Source organism: Columba livia, chromosome 1 (genome assembly GCF_036013475.1).
Source record: "Columba livia isolate bColLiv1 breed racing homer chromosome 1, bColLiv1.pat.W.v2, whole genome shotgun sequence".
In the NCBI taxonomy this organism is placed as follows: Eukaryota; Metazoa; Chordata; class Aves; order Columbiformes; family Columbidae; genus Columba; species Columba livia.
Window position 1 is genome coordinate 118,618,785 of NC_088602.1, and position 19,713 is coordinate 118,638,497.

A 19,713-nucleotide genomic window follows, 5' to 3' on the forward strand; every position below is an offset into this window, starting at 1 on the left:
CCACAACAGGCTGAGATCTTCAGAGGATGGACAAAGGTGTGGTTCTTGCTCCCAAAATTTGGGGTTATATTTAACAAAATGAGCAACATAATGACACGCGGTGGGTAGAGATGAAGGTCGGCTCCAGATGATCAGAGTTAATTTAAGCACGACCACAGCTGAGGCCTTAAAAATGTCAAGTAAAAATGAAACTGCAGACACACAGTGGTAAGTATTAATGTTTCCGTTGTTGAGAACATCGTGGGACAAATGAAGTTCCAGTTAAAGCAGTGGTAAGACCATAAATGGATATTATATAAGGAACTTTGAAAATACCTGAAAGAGACTCTACAAGTAGTTTAATCAATAAATCAATACAGCAAATGAGATGGCAGGATAAACAATTAGAAGAAAATATATTAAAACATTATTAAATCATAAAGGAAAGTCACAATATTCAGTAGTTTATTAGGGTGAGAATCTGTTTTAGTACAACAGAAAAAGCACCATCAGATATTTAAAGTACTAGAGTTTAAAGGGAAGAAAAGATCAGCTTTAAAATATTCCATGTATTTTGGCAGTTTTTCCTCAGCAGTTTTTCATCCTTTCCTGATGAGATATCATAATTGTGTCATGGTTTCAAAGCAAAAGAAGCTGAACACCAGACGAAGACCTTCTGACTTGTCTTGCTTATATCAGTCCTCTCTAATCCATTCTGAAGAGCGTACATTTAACCTGCAAATGGATACGGTGGTATTCCTTTCACCCCTAGCCCTGTTATCTATTGAAACAGAGAGGAAAAAAAAAAAAAGAGAGATTAGTGCAATAATTCACCACTATCAGACACTTGCTTTTCTTTCACAACTAGACATGCTTTAATTTAGTAAAGGACGTGACATCCTGCTCTGTTCTGCACACAGCAGCTCATCACAGCCAGGAGCTTCAACCTGTGCTCTTTCTCCAGAGCCTGGTCATCACCGGCCAGAGTCCATTCCCCAGAAGCCTCTTCTCAGATACCACTAAGCCTTAATTCTGCAGTTCCCCTTCGGTATGCACACACAGGGAAGAGCAGGGCTTTAAAAAAATCCCAAGGTGATGAATTTTTAAAGAGATAATTTAGTTATAACTAACCAGCAAGTAAATAAAAGCAGATGTTTTTATCTGCCATTAAGACATAGAAGTATTTACAACTTCTTTCCATAATAAATAGAAAACTTGAACTGAGTTGGGAGGGGGAGCAGTAGAAAGAGCTGATGGCATAGAAAATTTGCACTATCACATTGTTACAAATTTTAAGCCTAAAAGTATCTTCAAATCTTTAAATACATTTAACTTTCTCATCCTGCAACAGGTACCAGAAATACAAACAATAGCTTGATTCTTGCTTCCTACCATTCCAACTGTTTTGCTGTCTAAATGAAGGAGGGAAAAAATGCCCCTCTAAAATGAAAGAAAGAAGAATCATTCACCTTGAATATCCCACCAGCCTGCGGCTGCCGTGCAAGCCACTCTTTATCCATCCCATCCCTGGCAGAAGTCACATACATTTCTGAATAATCCTGTCCTCCGAAACAGCAGGAGGTTGTTTTGTCAACGGGAAGTTTCACAGTCTGGAGTCTTTTTCCTGGAGAAAAAACATGCATACCATTTCCTGTTCGTCTACTTACAACAAGAAATTTAAACAAATTATTGCAAATAACTGGCGTGGAGCCAGGTGTTCCACAAAAGCAGGTGTCAGGGCAGTGGCAGGTCCCATGCTGAGTTTCAGTAAACTGATGAGCACTGCAACAGGGAGAAAGCAGATGCCTGTAAACCGCGTTGTTGACGATGTTTCATTTGACGAGTCTCAATCTCAATTATCACGAACAAATCCCACCCACTCCTAATCCGTGCCGGTCTTCTAATTAACTGCCAACATCCACAGCACTGACATGCGCGCCCCGGCTCATCACCGAGGCTGCCCATGCACTCAATGGAAATGGGACGCAACTCCTCCCTAAAAGAGGTCACATGAACCACATCCTAGACCTGCTGACTCTTCTATTTTTAACTACAAAGGATGCCAGGAGCGAGCAGACGTCGTGCAGCTCTACCGAGACGTACCTCGTGCTGCACCTCTATTGCCTGCAGTTAAGGAAGATTCTTTCCTAGAAGTTTTTCCTGAAACATCAACAGCCTTTCAAATCAAGCTGGCATAAAATAGGGATCATGGGACACGTCTGAAGTTTTTACAATAAACTAGCGCTACCATAAACAATATTATGCATTTATTATAACAACAAATAGATATTGTCCTAATGACAGTACTAAACAGATTGCCTCCAGCCTTAACCAGGAGGCTGTCAAGAAATGTTACAGCAGATTTTTCTAAAATTACTCCTAATTCTGGGCAATAACTGCTTACACCCATCATGCCTATTTTATTTACCTACAACTTAATTTCTCTTTCTAGAAATACGCTAACGCCAATTAATCTCCTTACAAAATATGTAATTTTCCTGGCTCTTCATTTGCGTGTGTAAAGGGCTTGGTCCCCTTACTGTAACTAACTGTTCAGCGATGTGTTAAAATAGCAGGAGAGTAACTTGGATGCTGGGAACCCTACAAGGAAAAAGAAAAAGTGGAAAGTTTGGCCCAGTTCACATATATGAGAAGTTTTTGGTCAATTTCCGAGTGGGACACCATTTCCCAGAGGATGCATATCAAAGCAAGCACCTGCCTTCTTTTTTATGTGCTCTAAAAACTTTTCCTTCACCCACCAAGCTGTGCCTTGGTCACTTGCAGCACTGCAATGAACTGACATGAAGAAGAAATTTTTTACAGTGAGGGTGGTGAAACACTGGCCCAGGTTGCCCAGAGAGGTGGTAGATGCCCCATCCCTGGAGACATTCCAGGCCAGGCTGGACGGGGCTCTGAGCAACCTGATCTAGTTGAAGATGTCCCTGCTCAGTGCAGGGGGTTGGACTGGATGGCCTTTGAAGGTCCCTTCCAACCCAAACTATTCCCTGATTCTATGACAAAGGCACAGACCAAATGGCTCCACCTGTACCACAACACTAAGCAGGTCAGAAGCACAGGCAAAAGCAGAGCCACGTAATAAAGCCATTGGTGCAGTTCTAGTACTATTTTCGCCCACCCACTTGGGTATGCTGCTCCCCAGAGACAGTTTGGGCTCTGTTTTGATGTGGGAAGACAGTCTGGCTGTGCAAAATAAACTATGATATGCTATATGGTGCAGGGCTAAAATACAGTTGCTGATTCATTTTACTTGCTATTATGGATGTAACCAGTCCATCCAGAATACAGGACTGAGAGGGAATTGCCTTTGTTTCACCAAAAACCCTGACACGAGGGCTGGATACTTTTAAACTGTCCTTTAATGCCAAAATAAATAAAATAAAACATTAAGTGAGCAGTGGTGAAAGAGCCTCTTGTATGCAGTAGCTAGGGAAGTTTCAGCACTCCAGATTCCTGATACAATAAGCTTATTTGGCACAGACTTCGACACACAGTGGCCAAAGTAAAAACCAAAATCTAAGTTAAAAAAAAGTCAGTGCAATGGCATTTAGATTGTCAGAGATTGTATTATACATTAAAGAGAGGTTTTCATGGAGCTTCCCTCAGACCTATCTGGGTTATCTCCCTAAATAGTTACAATTCACCCAGAATTCAGCAATTCTCAGATTTTAGATATCACTTTAAAATGACAGCGCAAGGAAGTCAAATAAGCATGAGATACTCACAAAGAAGGTAGCTCTTTTTGATATGGACACTTAACCTGTGAAACTTCCTGCTGCTGCTTGCCGTGGGTGCTGCGAGTTTTACCCAAGCAAGGGGAGACAGAACAAATTCACAGAAAATGTGAAAATCCCATGGCAGTTACCGATCCATTGAACTCACATCCAGCTCTGAAAGACCCCGAGCTGAGCCTGGTTGAAAGCTGGGAATGCACCTCCAATATACACATGCTCTGCTTTCCCTGTTCTTACAGTCTCCCTGTGCATCTAGGGATCCCTATGCATCTATTCCCATTAGCTTTCCCTTAAGAAAATACCTCCAAAAGGGAGGAGAAAAGGGAATACAAGTGAAAAAAGGAAGAAGGTGAAGGACACCAGGGGAAAAGGTAGAAACTGAACCAGAGAGGAAAAATGTTAGAGTCCATTGGTCCAGGATGGTATTCAGAGGGCTGGCAGAGACCACCAAGGAGTGTTCTGCCCACCAAAGTGGTGAGGATGTGAGACCAGAAACAGGTTCCAGAGCTGCCAGGATCTCTCCCAGCTGGATCTTCCTCCTCCTGGGGTTGGGGTGCAGACTCTGAAGGACAGGAGGAAGCCCCACAGGTTCGCAAGACCTTGGATGGGTAGAAATCAAAAGGTGAGGGGGAAACCACAGCCTGAGCCTCAAGTCAGAGGTTCCAGCAGAGTCAGAAGAAAGGGTGCAGCCTGACCCGCCTGGTGCACATGTGTACCAGGGTCCCCTGTGCACTGCAGAGGAGGCACACCTCAAGAGACGCTGCCATCCCCCAATCTGCAGCCCCACAAAACCCCAGGACTTCTGCTAAGGCTGGACCTGGGTTCAAGAGAGCCCAGATGCAACTCGGTGCAGTTGCTCATAAACAGCATTATGCAAACCTGCGACGTCTGAGACCTATCAAAATCATGCTCCCATTCTCCCCCATTAGCCCCTTGCAGACAGTCTCCCCGAGGTGCTTTACATGTGTTTTTTACCCAGGCTATATCATGCCTGGCAGACCACCAAAGTCCAAATTAGAGTAGCAATGAACAGGCCCAGACAATGGGCACACCCAAGTCATTGCTGTGGGAATGATACAATGCTGTGGAATTAATGACATATTTTTAATTAATTCAATTGCAAAAACTGATCATGTAAATGATTTTCAACAATTAAAAAAATATTGCAGTGTCATGTGGGGTTTATATTAACCTCAGTAGGCTGCCCAACATAATACACTATGCTGAAGAAAGACAAAAAATGTCTTAAGTCATCTTTGCTATTTCATGGCTTATTTTCTTCCACATCATTTATCAATGAGGTGAACACGGATCTTAAGTTTGGAGGGTGCAAGAGGATGCTAACTCAAACAATTCACAAGTATAAAGGCAATCTTCCTCAGCAACTTTACCTTTTCTAACACAACAGAGGCTGGGAACAAAGGACACTTATTTACAAACCTGGCTTCTGAGAGCAGGGACATATAATTGTTTAAAAAACAAACAAACAACTATGTTTTAAAAAGAGCAGATGAACCATCTCTGTGAAGGGAAAAAAAAACCCAAACCACAACACCTCTCATTTTCGCTTCTGTTTCTTTAAAAACAAAACAAAAAGAAGTCCTTTGCAAGAATTTACCTGTCTCAGGGTCAAGACGAATCACTCTCCCACCATCATAACAAGCTACCCAGAGTTTGCCTTCTGTATCAATGCACATTCCATCAGGAATGCTTTCCTCTTTTTCCAGTTTGTATATACTCCTTCGGTTGCCTGCAGGGTAGAAAAACCACAACGAAACCAAGTGAGACAGTTGTTAAAATTTTTATCAGTCACAGCCCAGCAGAGTTATTTGTACTATTGTTTTCAAAAGCTGTGCTGAAGTCCTGATTTTTTTCTTGTGAAAGAAACAACAGATTGTGTCTGCTACCCTGTTTCTTGAGACAGTTGTTTCTCAGTGTGAAAGCCTGCAGGTCTGCTTCTATCCATTGAAAGTATAATCCCTTTTTCTAGTGTCCTTTTCTAGTGCACCACTCATGCTCCCTACTTACGGTAATAAATGAATAACTGAATAAATTACTGTTATACATATATACAGAAAAATAATTACTTGTTCTAAAAGCAGTTTGGATCATTTGAAGTATGGGTTGCTTCAAGTCAGAGAACTGGAGACTTCAAATGAATGGTTGGAACGTGCCAATAATCACTGTACCAACAGAAAACTGACCTTCAGATATATAAACTGAGAGTTTATCTAAACACAGAGCTGGGAAAAGCACCAACTTCAAAGGCATACTGTCAACCTAAAAACAAACAACTCTAGCTGAACTTTTATCCGCTGTTATTAAAGAAAACTAAAGCCAACTGTCTAACATTGTTTAGTTTATACTCTGACAACTTCAATGTTTCTCATATGTAGCAATATTTTTAATGAGTTTCCTTTGTGTTAGCGGGGATTGTCAGATTGCCCACAGAAAGAAAAGGGGTGAGCGTGGGTGAGAGAGGAGAACCACCCTGTTTCCTAAAGAAAAAATCAATTGTAAGCCACAGCAGAGAGACATCAGAACAAGATGCTTACCCTAAAATGACTTTAAATTCACCATTTTAAAACTAAATATTAAATTGACTGCGCTCTTTTAAAGCAAAATACTGCAGTCCATGTACTCAAAAGCAAATTATTAGTCCAAGTCACTGGAATTTTTCTTTTGCCCAAGCTTGTAGAAACCCTTAAGGGGTTGTTTTGTTTTAAATAAATGAAGGAAGAAGTTTTGAGTTACTGCTTTCCAGTTGTGGCTTAGCTCTGTCTGCAGAATCTTCATCTAAGATCTTATATTTTAAAAAACAAAACAGGGTGGAAAAAAAAAATCTGGAGGAGCTAGCAGAGGTTTTGCACAAGACTACAAGCTCTTCTGTTACTTTGCCTCTGCTGCCAGGAATAAGAAACACACAGCCACAGAAATACAGCCAGGCAAGAAGTACTTGCCCTTTTTACACAGAAAGATCAGATATGCGTTGTGTTCAGAAACAGTAGTCTAGATTACTACTCAAACTCCACCATGCGATTTAAATATTTTATAATAGTACCAAAAGCCTCTGACTAGTCGTGAGGCAGGAGCCTACGCAGGTACAGATGAACGTTAATGTGTCTTCTGCTGTTCTGTTCTACAGAGGTTTCTGAGGAAGCGCTCTGGTCACCTCTGCATGATAAACCAGAATGGAAACAGACATCACAGTCTTTAGGCAAAAGCCATTATTTTAGGATGCAACAAATCCATACCAATTTTTCCAGTTTGGAGGTCATAATCAAAGGCATCCACTGAGTAAGACAAGCTGTCAATGTAAAAGAAGGTTTTGTGATCCAGCGACCAGTCCAGCCCATTGGAAATGTCCACCTGATCAAAGTGCTTCACCACTGAATGGTCAGAGAAAAGCGTGTACAGAGAGCCCTGGTGTCTCTCCAGCACGGCAGGTCGGATCTCCTCAGCCATTGTACCTGTGCAGAGACAAAGAGGAGAAAGCAGGTTCATGACTGAACAGGCTCTAGCCTGGGTTTGGTGGCAGCCCATGCTGTGCTGATCACAGAATCATAGAATGTCAGGGATTGGAAGGCACCTCGAAAGATCATCTAGTTCAATCCCCCTGCCGGAACAAGGACACCTAGATGAGGTTACACAGGAAGGTGTCCAGGCGGGTTTTGAATGTCTCCAGAGAAGGAGACTCCACAACCCCCCTGGGCAGCCTGTTCCAGTGCTCTGGCACCCTCACTGTGAGAAGCTTCTTCTCTGATCACCGCACTGCCAACGTAGAAGGGAGCAGAAATTTGGGGAAGAAAACAAGTTAGAAGCAAAAGGGAAAGGTAGGTTTCAAAAGTGCTTGCCTTCAGCAGAAGACAATAAAACACAGCCTTTGTTTTTTTGTTGAAGTGTGGCAGAAATGGTGTGCAGCATCATTTCTGCAAAGTGTTTCATTCAGCCATTCAAATATTAAGAAAGGTGTGGTTAGCATTTAGCTTCCCACTAATCTTAACATCTTGTATAACAGACTGGAAAAAAATTTCCTCCTCCCTCAGAATGAGTCTTACTAAAGCCTCTTCAAAAACAAATCTCATCATTGTGGCTCAAAGTTGGCAGCTGAGGCTGGCTCCTGGCAGACTGAGTAAAAGCAAGTTAAGGTAAGCTTAGGGACCCAACTAACAGGGCAGATTCACAAAAATGTGTTTTAAAAACCAGGAGGACAGGATCCCAGGATGGCTGAGGCTGGAGGACACCTCTGGAGACCATCCAGGCCCACCTCCTGCTCACAGCAGGCTTAGCCACCACAGGTTGCTGTGCTGTGTTTGGAGTATCTCCACAGATGAAGACACCACAGCCTCTCTGGACAACTTGTTCTGCTGTTTGGTCACGCTCAGTAAAAGAGTTTTATTACATTTAAAAAGAATTGCCTCTGGTCCTGTCACTGGGCACCGCTGAGCAGAGCCTGGTTCCTTCTTCTTTGTTTCCTCCCCCCTGACATCAGGTACCTAGACACACGGGTAACATCTCCCAGAGCCTTCCCTTCTCCATGTTGAACAGTCACATAGTTTTTAGAAACAGCATCTACAAATTCTGATTTATGAGGAACAAACCTTCCGATATCATAAATTTCTCAATGGAAAAAGTATTTTCTATTGGCACTCTGCCAGTATTCAAAACAACAGGGAGGAGGTAAGGGCAGTGTCTTAAGCTAGGCAGGCTCTGAATAGTCGGCCTCTTTCAACAAAAACTGTCCTGATTAGATGGTGTCCAGGTGACAGAAATTGATTTGTAGATGGGATTAAACTGCTCGAAGACAACAACATAAAAAAACCCCCTACCATTTAACTATGAACAAACACTCACTGCACCTACAACTGCATGCTGCCACCAAAACCTAAGGGAGTAGCAGAAGGAAGGAACCACTTGCAGCACATACCTGCAAAGTATCTCCCTGCAGGATCCACTTTCCCGTCATTGAATCGGTTGTTTGGTTTATCCTTGTCGATCTGAGTAATCGTGGTTACCTGCTGCTCTTTCCATTTCAAAGCAGCAAACCTGGTTCCCAGGGTGATGACGTAATCTCCAGATTTCCGGAGAGCCACAGAGCTCACGGGAGCATCTAGAAACGGGGTGAAATGGAAAAGATGTGTGTGCTGTGGAGAGACATTTATTTTCTGCCCACATTAGACACGCAAGCAGTCACACCAAACTCAGTGAGACCACAGGCAAGAGAAACAACATACTTTTCTACCAACAAAACTGGTATTTAAATACACAGAAACAGATCCTTTCACATGAAGAATGCGTACTTAATACATACAGAAAGCGGCTACAAAGAGAATCACCGCTTTGGAATATATAAACTCAGGGAACTTGAGTATTACCACCACTCCCAGGACTGATAATCATTCCCAGCACCTGGTTCTGCTAGGGGCTTTAAAAAGCATGAAAAGGTGGACAGATCCAGGCACGTATACTTTTTACAACAGGTTACCACATTGGTTCTCCCAGTGGAAAAATTGCCACAAGAGCTTTGGAGCAATCTTGTTTGTTCAGCCCAGCTCTTGGCTAAATCAGCCCTGCATGGCGCATCAGCCATAACTCACCTGGGAGAGGTGACATTGGGCAAGAGAGACACCCCTCTGCACCACCCACTGCCATGCTGGTCACACACGTCTCCAGCAGCATCAAAAACACACCAAGGAGTGGTAGAGCTTTCCAATAGTCAAAGCGAAAACAGAAAATTTGCAAATGCTCCATGGTTACTTTAGCACTCATTTGTGCTATTATACTGTAAAACCTCAATTGTAGGTTATTTTAAAAGAATTAGCAGAAAAAAAAAATTAAAAAGACCATAAAAATAACGCTTCTGTAAAAGCCAGGCAAAACATAAGGAAAAGGAGCTTTGAACAGGGCAATAGAATCTGGGATAGTATTTAGCAGACAAGAATTAGGAATACACGTCGGACAAATTGCCAACTTCCTAATTTAAAAATTAAAATATTCTTGTATTTATAGCTTTGCAGAGGTATAATTAGGTAATAATGTCACAAACACTTACAATCCCCACCAGCCACTACTGCTGCCAAAAGGAGCTGCTCCTTCCTAGCTGCTTGCATTTGGCTCCCACTCCCGCTTCCATTGCAGCCCCAGCAGTAGTACCACCACGCTAGAAATCCAAATGCAATTTGCCCCCAACTCCGGAGTTGCACACCTGATTTCCAGCTCAAACCCAGCAACTCCTTCCCCTAGAGACATCTGACCGCGCTGCTGAGGCTGCTGGTGGCCTGGGCTCATCTACGCTGGGCAAACAGGTGCCACATCTCCTGCCAGCACAGAGGGGTCGGCAAAGTCCTCAGGCATATGTGGCACCCACCAAAATAAGCCATTTTGCCGCTGATTGCCAGTAACCACGTCAATAAAAGTGCTTTCCTGCCTGCAACAGCAGCAGTGGCTTTGCTGGCAGAACATGGGAAGCCAACTCTCCATTTGCTCTCCCAGCAAAACACCTGGGGCCATGGCCCACGGGAGCCCTCCCACCCTGCGGGGAGCAGCCCCCAAGCACAGCAGCCTGCGTACCCCTGCCTGCTTGTCTCTGGAACTATCATCCCCCCGAGTGTCCCTACAGCCACAAGAACAGCCCCACACCCTCCTGACAAAGCACCCCACGGGAAGGGGTGTATCAGGTTGGGGGGACAGACGCAGCCACCCCACTGTTCACTGCACAAATACAGTGCAAGTGAGAGCACCAGCCCCTGCACACGGCTCAGTCTGCAGCTGCCCTGGAGGGCTTTGTTAAGCAGCATCCACAGGAATTGATTTATTTTGCAACACCATTTTACGCTGAGCAGAAAACTGACCATAAGGTCTCCCCCTGGGCACAGCTGTGTGTGTAGTGCTGTTTTCCCTGTGGAGTTGAAAAGGGCAATTGAAGCTGTTGCAAAGTGTGGGGTTGTTGTAATTCTCTATAAGCTTCAGCAATGAGTAATTTCTCTCGGTTTCCACTTCGGACATCAACCCGCTATTTTAACCACATGGCAGTCTTTGGGTGTTTGGAGTTTTTTTTTTTGGTCTCTTAATCATGGTATTCCCAAAGGCACAGCTGTTAATTATACTACTAAACAGAGGAAACAATAAGAAGAGGGGGGGTAGAATAGCTGCTTCAGCTACTATTCCTTCTACATCTCCAGAGAGGCCACATGTAAAAGATTACACCTTTGAGACCAGGTCTGAGTTGGTGTGGGGGGGTGGCAGGGAGACGCACACTCCCTCAGCTAAGATAAGAGGAGATAAGTTTGGGAAGCAATGTTTCCAAAATTTGTATCAGGCCTTCTCTCATCTTAAAAGTGGTAACTACAGTAATTTGAAAGGCAGACAAGCCCAGAACAATTTATTGTGAATAACATTAAAAGCTTATGGGTGGGCAAAAGCAAGCAATTTTCACCGTTACTGAACATGACAAAGTAATAAATCTAATTAATTAAACCACTTGAGGAGCTGTCTTCAGACAGACAAATATTTATGTTATCACATCCAGAAGTAAATCTGCAACTCTTTCTTTATGAGAGTACTGGAATTCTGGAATACTACTGAGGCTCCAGCTGGTGACACTGTTACCTCAAATATTATGGGCACTGCTCATTCAAATCAGTAACAAAATTCCCACAGATGTCAATAGCAGAACTCTACTTCTGGGACAAAAAGGGGGCAAAAGAGAGTAGGTTGTAAACAACTTACAGGAAACAGAAGTAGCTCAAACTTAACCCAATAGCAAAAATCTTAAGGCAAGTCCTCAGGGCTAAGTTTGGCTAGTATCTAGTGTCTGTGCACAAGTCCTAGTGTCCTCCTTGGCCTAGAGAAGTCAGATTTTAGGGAAAGATCTCCAGAAGATGAGCACGGTACAGCTGTTGAGGGACGCAGCTGCATCACCTACAGGAGTCCTGCTTGTGTTTGGCAGTGAGACAGCACCAAGTTGGAACACACAACTCTTGCCTTGAGTAGAGCGTTTTTCAAGCCATTCCTTACCCACGGAGATGGCCTGCACTTGCTGGGTGAGCGAGCTCCAGCGGCACACCTTCTTCCCCGTGATGTCCACGCAGAGGAGCGCACGCTCCTTCTCATCCCAGACCGGCGACTCCCCAATCCTGTAGCCCTCACTGGCAACACACTCGATCTTAATGGATGACATGCCTGTGGGGAAAATCATTGTTTTACACATGTCTGTCAAGAGCAAGTGCCTATAAAATCAGCCCCCCAGGTGTGAGTGCTGAAAAATCAGTGTTTGTATCTGCAGCCAATTCAAAGCCAATTTTCAATTATAGAACAGTTTGGGTTGGAAGGGACCTTCAAAGGCCATCCAGCCCAACCCCCTGCAATGAGCAGGGACATCTTCAACTAGATCAGGTTGCTCAGAGCCCCGTCCAGCCTGGCCTGGAATGTCTCCAGGGATGGGGCATCTACCACCTCTCTGGGCAACCTGGGACAGTGTTTCACCACCTTCAGTGTAAAAAATTTCTTTCTCATGTCTGGCCTGAATCTCCTCTCTTTCAGTTTAAAACTATCACCCCTTGTCCTATCACAACAGGCCTTGCTAAAACGTCTGTCCCCCTCTTTCTTAAAAGCCCCTTTTTAGTACTGAAACACCACAATAAGGTCTCTCTGGAGCCTTCTTTTCTCCAGGCTGAACAACCCCAACCCCAACTCTCTCAGCCTCAGTCCAGAAGGGTTTTACCCGTACAGAGCACTGAGCAGCAGGGCTTATTTCAGCTGCTTGCAGCGATCGCCCGCTTCGTGCTACTTAAGGACTCTCTCACGTCCAACAACCGGGGTGTGCCCGTCCCCCTTTCCCCGCCGAAGCCTGAGGGGAGCGCGGACCGCCCCGCGGGTGGGTGCGCGAACCGCCCCGCGGGTGGGTGCGCGAACCGCCCCGCGGGTGGGTGCGCAGGCCGGCCTGCCGTCAGGCCGCACGGCAAATTCGAAAAAAGGAAAAAAATAAAAGGAAAACAAAAAAGGTGGGGGAAAGTGGGTGATGACTGGGAAGTAATAAAAGAAAATAAAAGAAAATAATAAAACGGCGGGCGCCGGGCCGGGGCCCGCTTGGGAAAGGCCGGTCCGCCGGCGGACCCGCCCCCGCACGCCCGGCTGCTCCGCCGCACCTCCCGCGGCGGCGTCGCTGCCGTGCGGGGGGCGGCATAACTTAAACACACATACACATATATATATCTATATATATATTAAAAAATATATATAGATATATGAGAAAGGAGCAATAATGACAAAAGACACGCAAACACCACGCCGGCCCTACCTGTTCCCAGCAGCCCAGCCGGAGGTGCCGGCCTCCCGCCGCCGCCGCTCTTATAGCGGGGAGGTGAGAGAGGCGGCCGCGCTGGGGCCCGCGGCGACCGGGCCTCCGGTGCCCTTGCCAGGGGCGGGTCCCCCGCCCGGGCCCCTCCTGCCCCGCGGGGGGGTGACGAGCGGCCATCTCGCCCGCCGGCCAAGGCCGGGCCGCCGGGGACCCGCTCCACGGGGTGGCTGGAAAGGCGGCGCAAGTAAAGGGACAGGGGCGGTCACTTCAGCTGGAGCGGCTCGCCTCCCCACACCAAGAGCCGCAGGAAAGAAGATGAGGGAGAAGAGACTTCTGTCGCCGGCGGACAAGTTTCTCCACTCCCCGCAAAGGCTGGTTTCCAAAACGCTGGTTTTCTGCACATCTTCACCTTGCTGCGGTTTAGGCGTCTGCTGGACCTTCACCCTGGCTGCCAGCACCAGGGATCTTCCTCCACGGCTCCTGCAACACTTCCCTAGGTATCCAGAAACATAGGTACAGGTGGCTGTACCACCCTTTACTCCCTTTCTTTCAAAAACCTCCAAAGGGACAAGGCAAATGGCTTAATATAAAAATTTCCACGTGCAGTTTGTTAAGTTGTAAAGCAAAAGGCACTTTGAAAATGCCAGCACTGCTCTCCAGCATCCTATGACAAAGAGCCTTTGACTTGGATTCGGTCATCCCTGGAGGGATCAGGGGTATAAAAGTCTCAGTGCCTCACACATCTTCTCCTGCCAACTCAGGGTGGGCCATGTAGGTACAGGTGGGCTTGCTGCTATGTCCTCCCAAACCAGGATTATCTTGGCTGCTCCAAAACCTGCCTTATCCCAGCCAGACTCTTGTTTCCAGCTGGAGCTTTTCGCAGCCCCTTTATCCCAAAGGCATAGCCCAGCACTGCATGCCAGTCATCTCACAGTACCCACTGGGCAGCCCCCTCACAGCTCCTGTTACAGATTTTATCTGTTCCTTATCATACACCTTTCTGTTGGCAATTATCTTCTACCAAGCATTTTTACTAGGTTACCTTTATTTATACAGCAAGTGACTTCATTTGGCCACATTTTTTTAATTTTAGTGGTATGTTTGGTAAGTTCATGAGCTACAAAACCTTACCAACATGTTTCATAGACTACTAATGTGATATTTATTACCATATTGTCACCTGAGCAGCTAGGCTTTTATTTTACAGGCTTGAATTGCATTACGTAAGTGCCTAGCATTGATTTTTTTCCTTTTCTGCCCCCACTGCCATGTCACACAACAAACAGCTGGATTTCACCTCAGACCTGAGGCAGGCAAATTATCAGTGACTGCCAACACAGAAAACAAACATCCAGGAAAAAAAACTGCCACAGTAACTCTGTTTCTTTCATACATTTTACAACAAGAAGATCCAGAGGTTTAAAATTTGAAAGTATGCAAAGAGTTCATTGACAATTTGTAAGTATGGTGAAACATAATTGTCACATTTTAGCAAGCTCAGCCACATTTACTGCTCTCCCACTGTCCTCGCACACGACGAGACTGCGTGGGATATGTGGCCAACACAACCACTTGTTGAATGCAGCAGCAGGAGCCACTCACACACTCAACCCACCTGGCCAGTCTCTCTGCTCCTTGCTGGCTTAAGCATTTGCCACTACGGTTTGAGGGCATCAAAACAAGCTGTGTGTTGGCACACGCTTTGGGAGAAAATTAACAGCTTTTGCGAGTGCCAAGTTACAACACAAACTCTGGTCTTCTTCCGAAGTGCCAACTATTTTGAACTTTGATCTCTAGTTACATGGGACAGTGCTTCTGTTTTATCTTTTCTGTAATGGCTAATCTAGGCTTGCTGAAAGTAGAGCAGGAAGGAATTTGAGGGGGGATGCCTTCACAGAGAATATCAACTGAGGTCTTCTGCAAGTACAAGTTCACCATGGGAGAGAAGAGCACAGAAGAGATGGCTGCCAAAGGTGGTCCTGCCATGTGGCTTCCCCACCCATCCTGTTGCTTCACAGCCACAATATCTACTGTGCAGCCTCCAGACCCCCCCCAGCAATAGGGAGCACTTGCAGCACTGCTGTGGCTTCCAAAGGAGATGGCTGGTAGCCCAGCGTTCGTTCCACATGTTAGGTCACATTGCACACTCACTCCTCCAGCTTTGCAGGGAGCAGGGGAAGCACAATCTTATTATCACAGCCATGAAAAGCATAAGGAGTACATCTGCAACACGGGAGGTCTTGTGAGGTGAAGTCTCAGCCCTCACCCAGCCTGCAGGTTCCCTAAGCCCGCCACAGGCTCCGACCCTTCTTGCCAGTCGGGAAGTGTTCAGCGGAGCTGGAGAAGGGCCTGGTGTGCTGCAGAGCTGGAAAAAAACCCCCATCCCATCAGGACTGGAGGAAAGAAGGGGTGCTGGACAATTTCAGGGGTTATAAAAAGAAACTGGTTTTTGTTTATGCTGGTTCCTGGAAGGTCACAGTTGTTCTTCTGTGTTTTCATGAGCCTCATAGTGTAATTTCTCCTTCTTTAGAGCCAGCTTCATCTTTTTTTCTTTCACCTTTAGTCTTGTTAGTCCTCCTCCCTGCTTTGAAGGTGGGAGGGCTCTAGGCCCTCCCAGGTGAGATCAAACTACTGAGAAGTCTCAACTGTTTACTAATCTGGATGATCACAGTCATGTATTTAAATACTCGTACGGTTTGAACATTTGCCAAAGTACATCATTTTCCCGCTTTGCAAACGTCTCCTTGAAGGTAGCACAAAGGTGTTAGACAGACTTGTGCCCATTGGTTAATTTATATGTTACATCAAGTCTAACACCTATTGCTGTCACATAAATTAATGCAGAATGGATTAAGAATCTCAAACGGGGAAACTTTTCTAAAAAGGATTGCACCAAATTACCGTGAAGTCATGCTGAAGCATTTAGCCTTAAAGGTCCAGTTTCTCTCACAGAACCAGCAATGGTACTCTCTACTTCTTACAGATTATTAGGCAAACTTCTTTCAGCATCATTCCTTATGTACTGGCCACAGTCTCATGAAAAGGCATCTCAAACCTAAGAACCTAGAGCTATAAGCAGACATTACGTGACCCTTCCCAGTGCAGCCAGCTTCTCAGGTGTTTCACAAACACCCCTCACAGGTGCACCTCCAACTCCTTTGTCACAGGAGCACCTGCAAGCGCTAGTTCCTGCGGCCTTCAGCTGCCTCACAAAGTCCAGCCTGTGCCTTTCCAACCCTCTGCACTGCGCTCTGAGCAGCTGGGGAACAGGGCGCTTCAGAAAGGGTAAACGTTCTTCAGTGGAGCACGGCCAAGACATTTTTCGTTAATGCCATACTCTCCTGCTCTTTGGCCTCCACGTGATCCACATTTGCATTTTGCTTGTCTCAGGATTTAAAAAAAAAAAAAAAAGGAGAGCATTGATATGTGCTATGGCAGCTGCAAAATTACAGCTACAATGGAGGCTGTGCAAGGGGAGCCAGGAGAAGGCAGCATCTTTCATTCAAGTAGCTGGTTTAGCAACAGTGCTCTCAGTGTTTGTGGCTTTCAGGCACACAGGCCCTTCTTCAGGCCCAAATCAGAAGCAAACTTCAAATTAACTGCAGGTCTTGGGGCAACTGCTCTCAGTGTAATTTAGCATGTTCAACCAGACAATTTGAGAGAAGTCAATTTTCTACATTAGCTGTGTGTAATGAGTGTAAACTACTGCAAAAGAATTTGCAAGTGTATTGAAAAGGGGAGAATTGAAGAGAAGCTGCCAAATTAATGTATCCTGTGATTAAGTTATAAAAGACGTACCCATCGTTAGCTAATTGACATGAGAGAAGTGCTTTCTGACCACCTGCAAAATGAGGGGATATTTTCAAGTCTCAGATCCTTCTGTGTGACAAGAGGGAGACAGAAGATTAATGCAATGTTTAGAAGCAGCATGCTTAGCTTATATTTAACTAATAATTAATAGATGTATTGTAAGTAAGAAACTAAACAATTACAACTAACATCATCAATTATTTATTAGTATAGGTGTATTGTATGTCAAAATTTTCAAAAAATGTAATGCTTATGTAATATTTATGTGAATATAAGCAATGCAAGAGCATCCAGTCTTTGGAGCACTTACGGAGGATGATTCCCAGAGCTCCCCAGCGCTGTCAATAAAGAATGTCGCTTAACAGTATAATCGACTCTGCTGTTAAGCTTATTTCTCCATTTCACTACAACTTGCTTATGGATATTCTGCACCTGGATCATCCAGCTTTTGTCCTCTGTGCTTCCTTAAGCCAGAGGACTAAGGTGGCTTGTAGAAGGAATAATCAGCAGGGAGAGGGTAAGGCAATGCCCCCACTCCATTTCAGAGGAGACACCAGAACAATGGCCATCAGTTTTGAAGGAGGGGAACTACTTTAGTCTGGCTCCATTCAAAGAGATGCAAGTGAAGCCTAAAAAGTCAGTGATGCCATGGCAGGGGTTCCCAAACTACTCAGCACCACCCTTCTGAGATAAGAGAGATCAACTGCAGAGGAATGCAACCAGACACCATGGCTTCAGGTGAAGTGGGTGGGCTAGTTTGATGACTTCTTTTTTTTTTTGTTCCCCTCAGATATCTCATTTCCTCAGTGGGGCCTGCACTTTAAAAGGTATAACCATAGCTATTTTCCCAAACGGCATGTAACACATTTTCTTTTTATAGGTACCACCCCGGCTAAGTCCGCAGAAAATAAAAAGAGTGGCATATCATGACGTTAGTTACAGCTCTAGGGCTTTCATATGACCAGGAGGTTTCCTGAAGGCATCTTCCTTTATATGTTGCTGTTGTGCTAGGCCAGGAGAACACCTCTGGAACTCTTATGGTACTCTGTCAAAATACACCTTGTGTCCCTGTCTTACCCAGTGCTCTTCCTCCAGTGAGGGTGGGTGGGGCAGCACCTGCAGAAAAAACCCAAGAGAGACCATAAAAATGTCTTAAGGAGGGTTAGGTAAAAGAAAGCATAAAGATGTCATCACTGAGCCTACTTGGAGATTTAAAACAATGTCTCAGATAAGGCAGCCTAGGTGAGGCTGATACCCAGCTTCAAGGCTGCTGAGAAAGCCATGGGAAAGCAGGGAGGGTCTGCCCAGCCTTAAACAAAAGAGTCCCAGAGAAAGGGCACGGCAAGGTGGATCCCAGGAGGTTGTCCCAGCCAAAAGAAGGCTACTGGAGAAAGATTTATCTGGAAGCTGTACTCACAGAGGCAGGGAAACTAATGGGAAAACATCCAAGGCTGCTTCTCCTTACACAACTATGCAGTCATGGCAAACTTACCTAAGCTATCTGCAGAGGGGTTAACTTGAGGAACAGAAATAGGCACTAATATCTGCTATTTTCAAACCACTTACCCAGTTGCTATGTAATGTTTGGTTTCAGAAAATTGTGCTTGCAGTCATTTTAATCCGCTTCTGTCACATCGCTCCAGAACAGTCCAGCAAGTTGTCAGATGCACTAAGTGGAGAGCCTGGGAGCAGTTACCCCAGGATGGTCTCTGCAGGAGGGGTATGTTGTAGAATTGCACCCCAGGAGAGGCAAAAGCCTGCTGAGCCATGAAGCTGGTGTAAAGGAAGATTCAGAAGCAGCAGTAGCAGGGCATCTCTCATGACACTACAACCCAGAAGTCTGCAAGTCTTCCCTTCTTCCCAAAGAAGCCACATTGAGCCACTCCATTGTTTTCCATCTCTGCCCTTCCCCGGTATTTTTCGCTTGCATGCCAAAGTCCCAGGTTGCACAAGCCACTTCCTTTTGTTCATTAATTCACGTCCAAAGCCTGTTTTCCCAATAGATGTATCAATTTCCTGCAGCGCTAAACCTTCACTAGTACTGGGATCATCACAACTCACAACGATCAAAACGACTGGTGTCGGGGGATTATCTTTGCAGCTTTGAATACTTGGTAACGCTCAGTCCCTCCCAGGTACCAGATACACACCATGTGCCTGCAGCACAGCCTGTGTGCCCAGGCCTAGTCACCAGTGCAGTACCACATCAAAATACAGCGAACGCTTCAGGCTTATATTTCATAGAATCGTTTCAGTTGGAAGAGACCCTCAGGATCATCGAGCCCATCCATAACCTAGCTAGCACTAAACCACCTTCTTAAGAACCTCGTCTAGACGCCTTTTAAACACCTCCAGGGATGGTGACTCCACTTTTACGATTTCATAGTTAAACATTTGTAATTTCTCCTTCTATGGTTTGGGATTCACGGCGTGGAGAAAACATTCTGCAAATGACATATGCAAGTTATAGCCAAGAAACATTTCTCTTTGGACAGCGACATAAACGCAGAAATGATGGTGTTGGGAATCACTGTGCAGCCCTTATTGGTGCTTGTGCAAGCTTGGCCCAAGTTAATGTCAACAAGTAACCACACTTATTTATTTGTAAAGACTACAAACCAATAGCAGCTGCTTCCAAAATAATGGGGATACCAATTTCCTTCCTTGGCCCTGTCTTTCCCACATCCCAGCCACAAGCAGACTGTACTTGCAAGGGAATGGGAGGCTGCCAGCCAGAAAGTCAGAAAGCCACGAAAAGGAAGTCTGTTACTGGAATCTGCTGGAAGAACACCTTTAGGGAAGGAGAAATCCTGGTCCTGAAAACCAGCTGACAACCCAACACTCACTGCTTCTTTCTAGAGTGGGTTTTTCCTC

The 19,713-nt window shown here is 45.2% G+C and overlaps 1 protein-coding gene across 2 annotated transcripts; it reads right to left on the reverse strand.

Moving 5' to 3' along the window:
* Positions 1-208: 208 nt before the first annotated feature.
* On the reverse strand, positions 209-13,240 carry LOC102096126 (regucalcin). 2 transcript variants are annotated; one of them, XM_065074932.1, is made up of 7 exons: positions 13,030-13,240; positions 11,748-11,912; positions 8,659-8,841; positions 6,986-7,201; positions 5,350-5,481; positions 1,449-1,603; positions 209-760 (listed from the first exon to the last, which is right to left on the reverse strand). In XM_065074932.1, exons 2-7 carry the CDS (start codon positions 11,908-11,910, stop codon positions 710-712), a joined length of 900 nt encoding a protein of 299 aa, XP_064931004.1. In that variant the 5' UTR covers positions 11,911-11,912; positions 13,030-13,240; the 3' UTR covers positions 209-709. The 2 variants fall into 2 exon arrangements, with proteins under 2 accessions (XP_064931004.1, XP_005502619.1); XM_005502562.4 differs by lacking the exon at positions 13,030-13,240 and adding an exon at positions 12,454-12,600.
* Between the last annotated feature and the right edge of the window lie 6,473 nt (positions 13,241-19,713).

Bases quoted from the DNA above. Each gene is read 5' to 3' on its own strand.
- LOC102096126 (XM_065074932.1), bottom strand. From the start codon at position 11,910: ATGTCATCCATTAAGATCGAGTGTGTTGCCAGTGAGGGCTACAGGATT. The intron at 8,842-11,747 runs GTAAGGAATGGC...CCCCGTTTCTAG, and splicing joins AGTGCAGGCCATCTCCGTGG to ATGCTCCCGTGAGCTCTGTG. The intron at 5,482-6,985 runs GTATGGATTTGT...TCTACCCTGCAG, and splicing joins CCTCCAAACTGGAAAAATTG to GCAACCGAAGGAGTATATAC.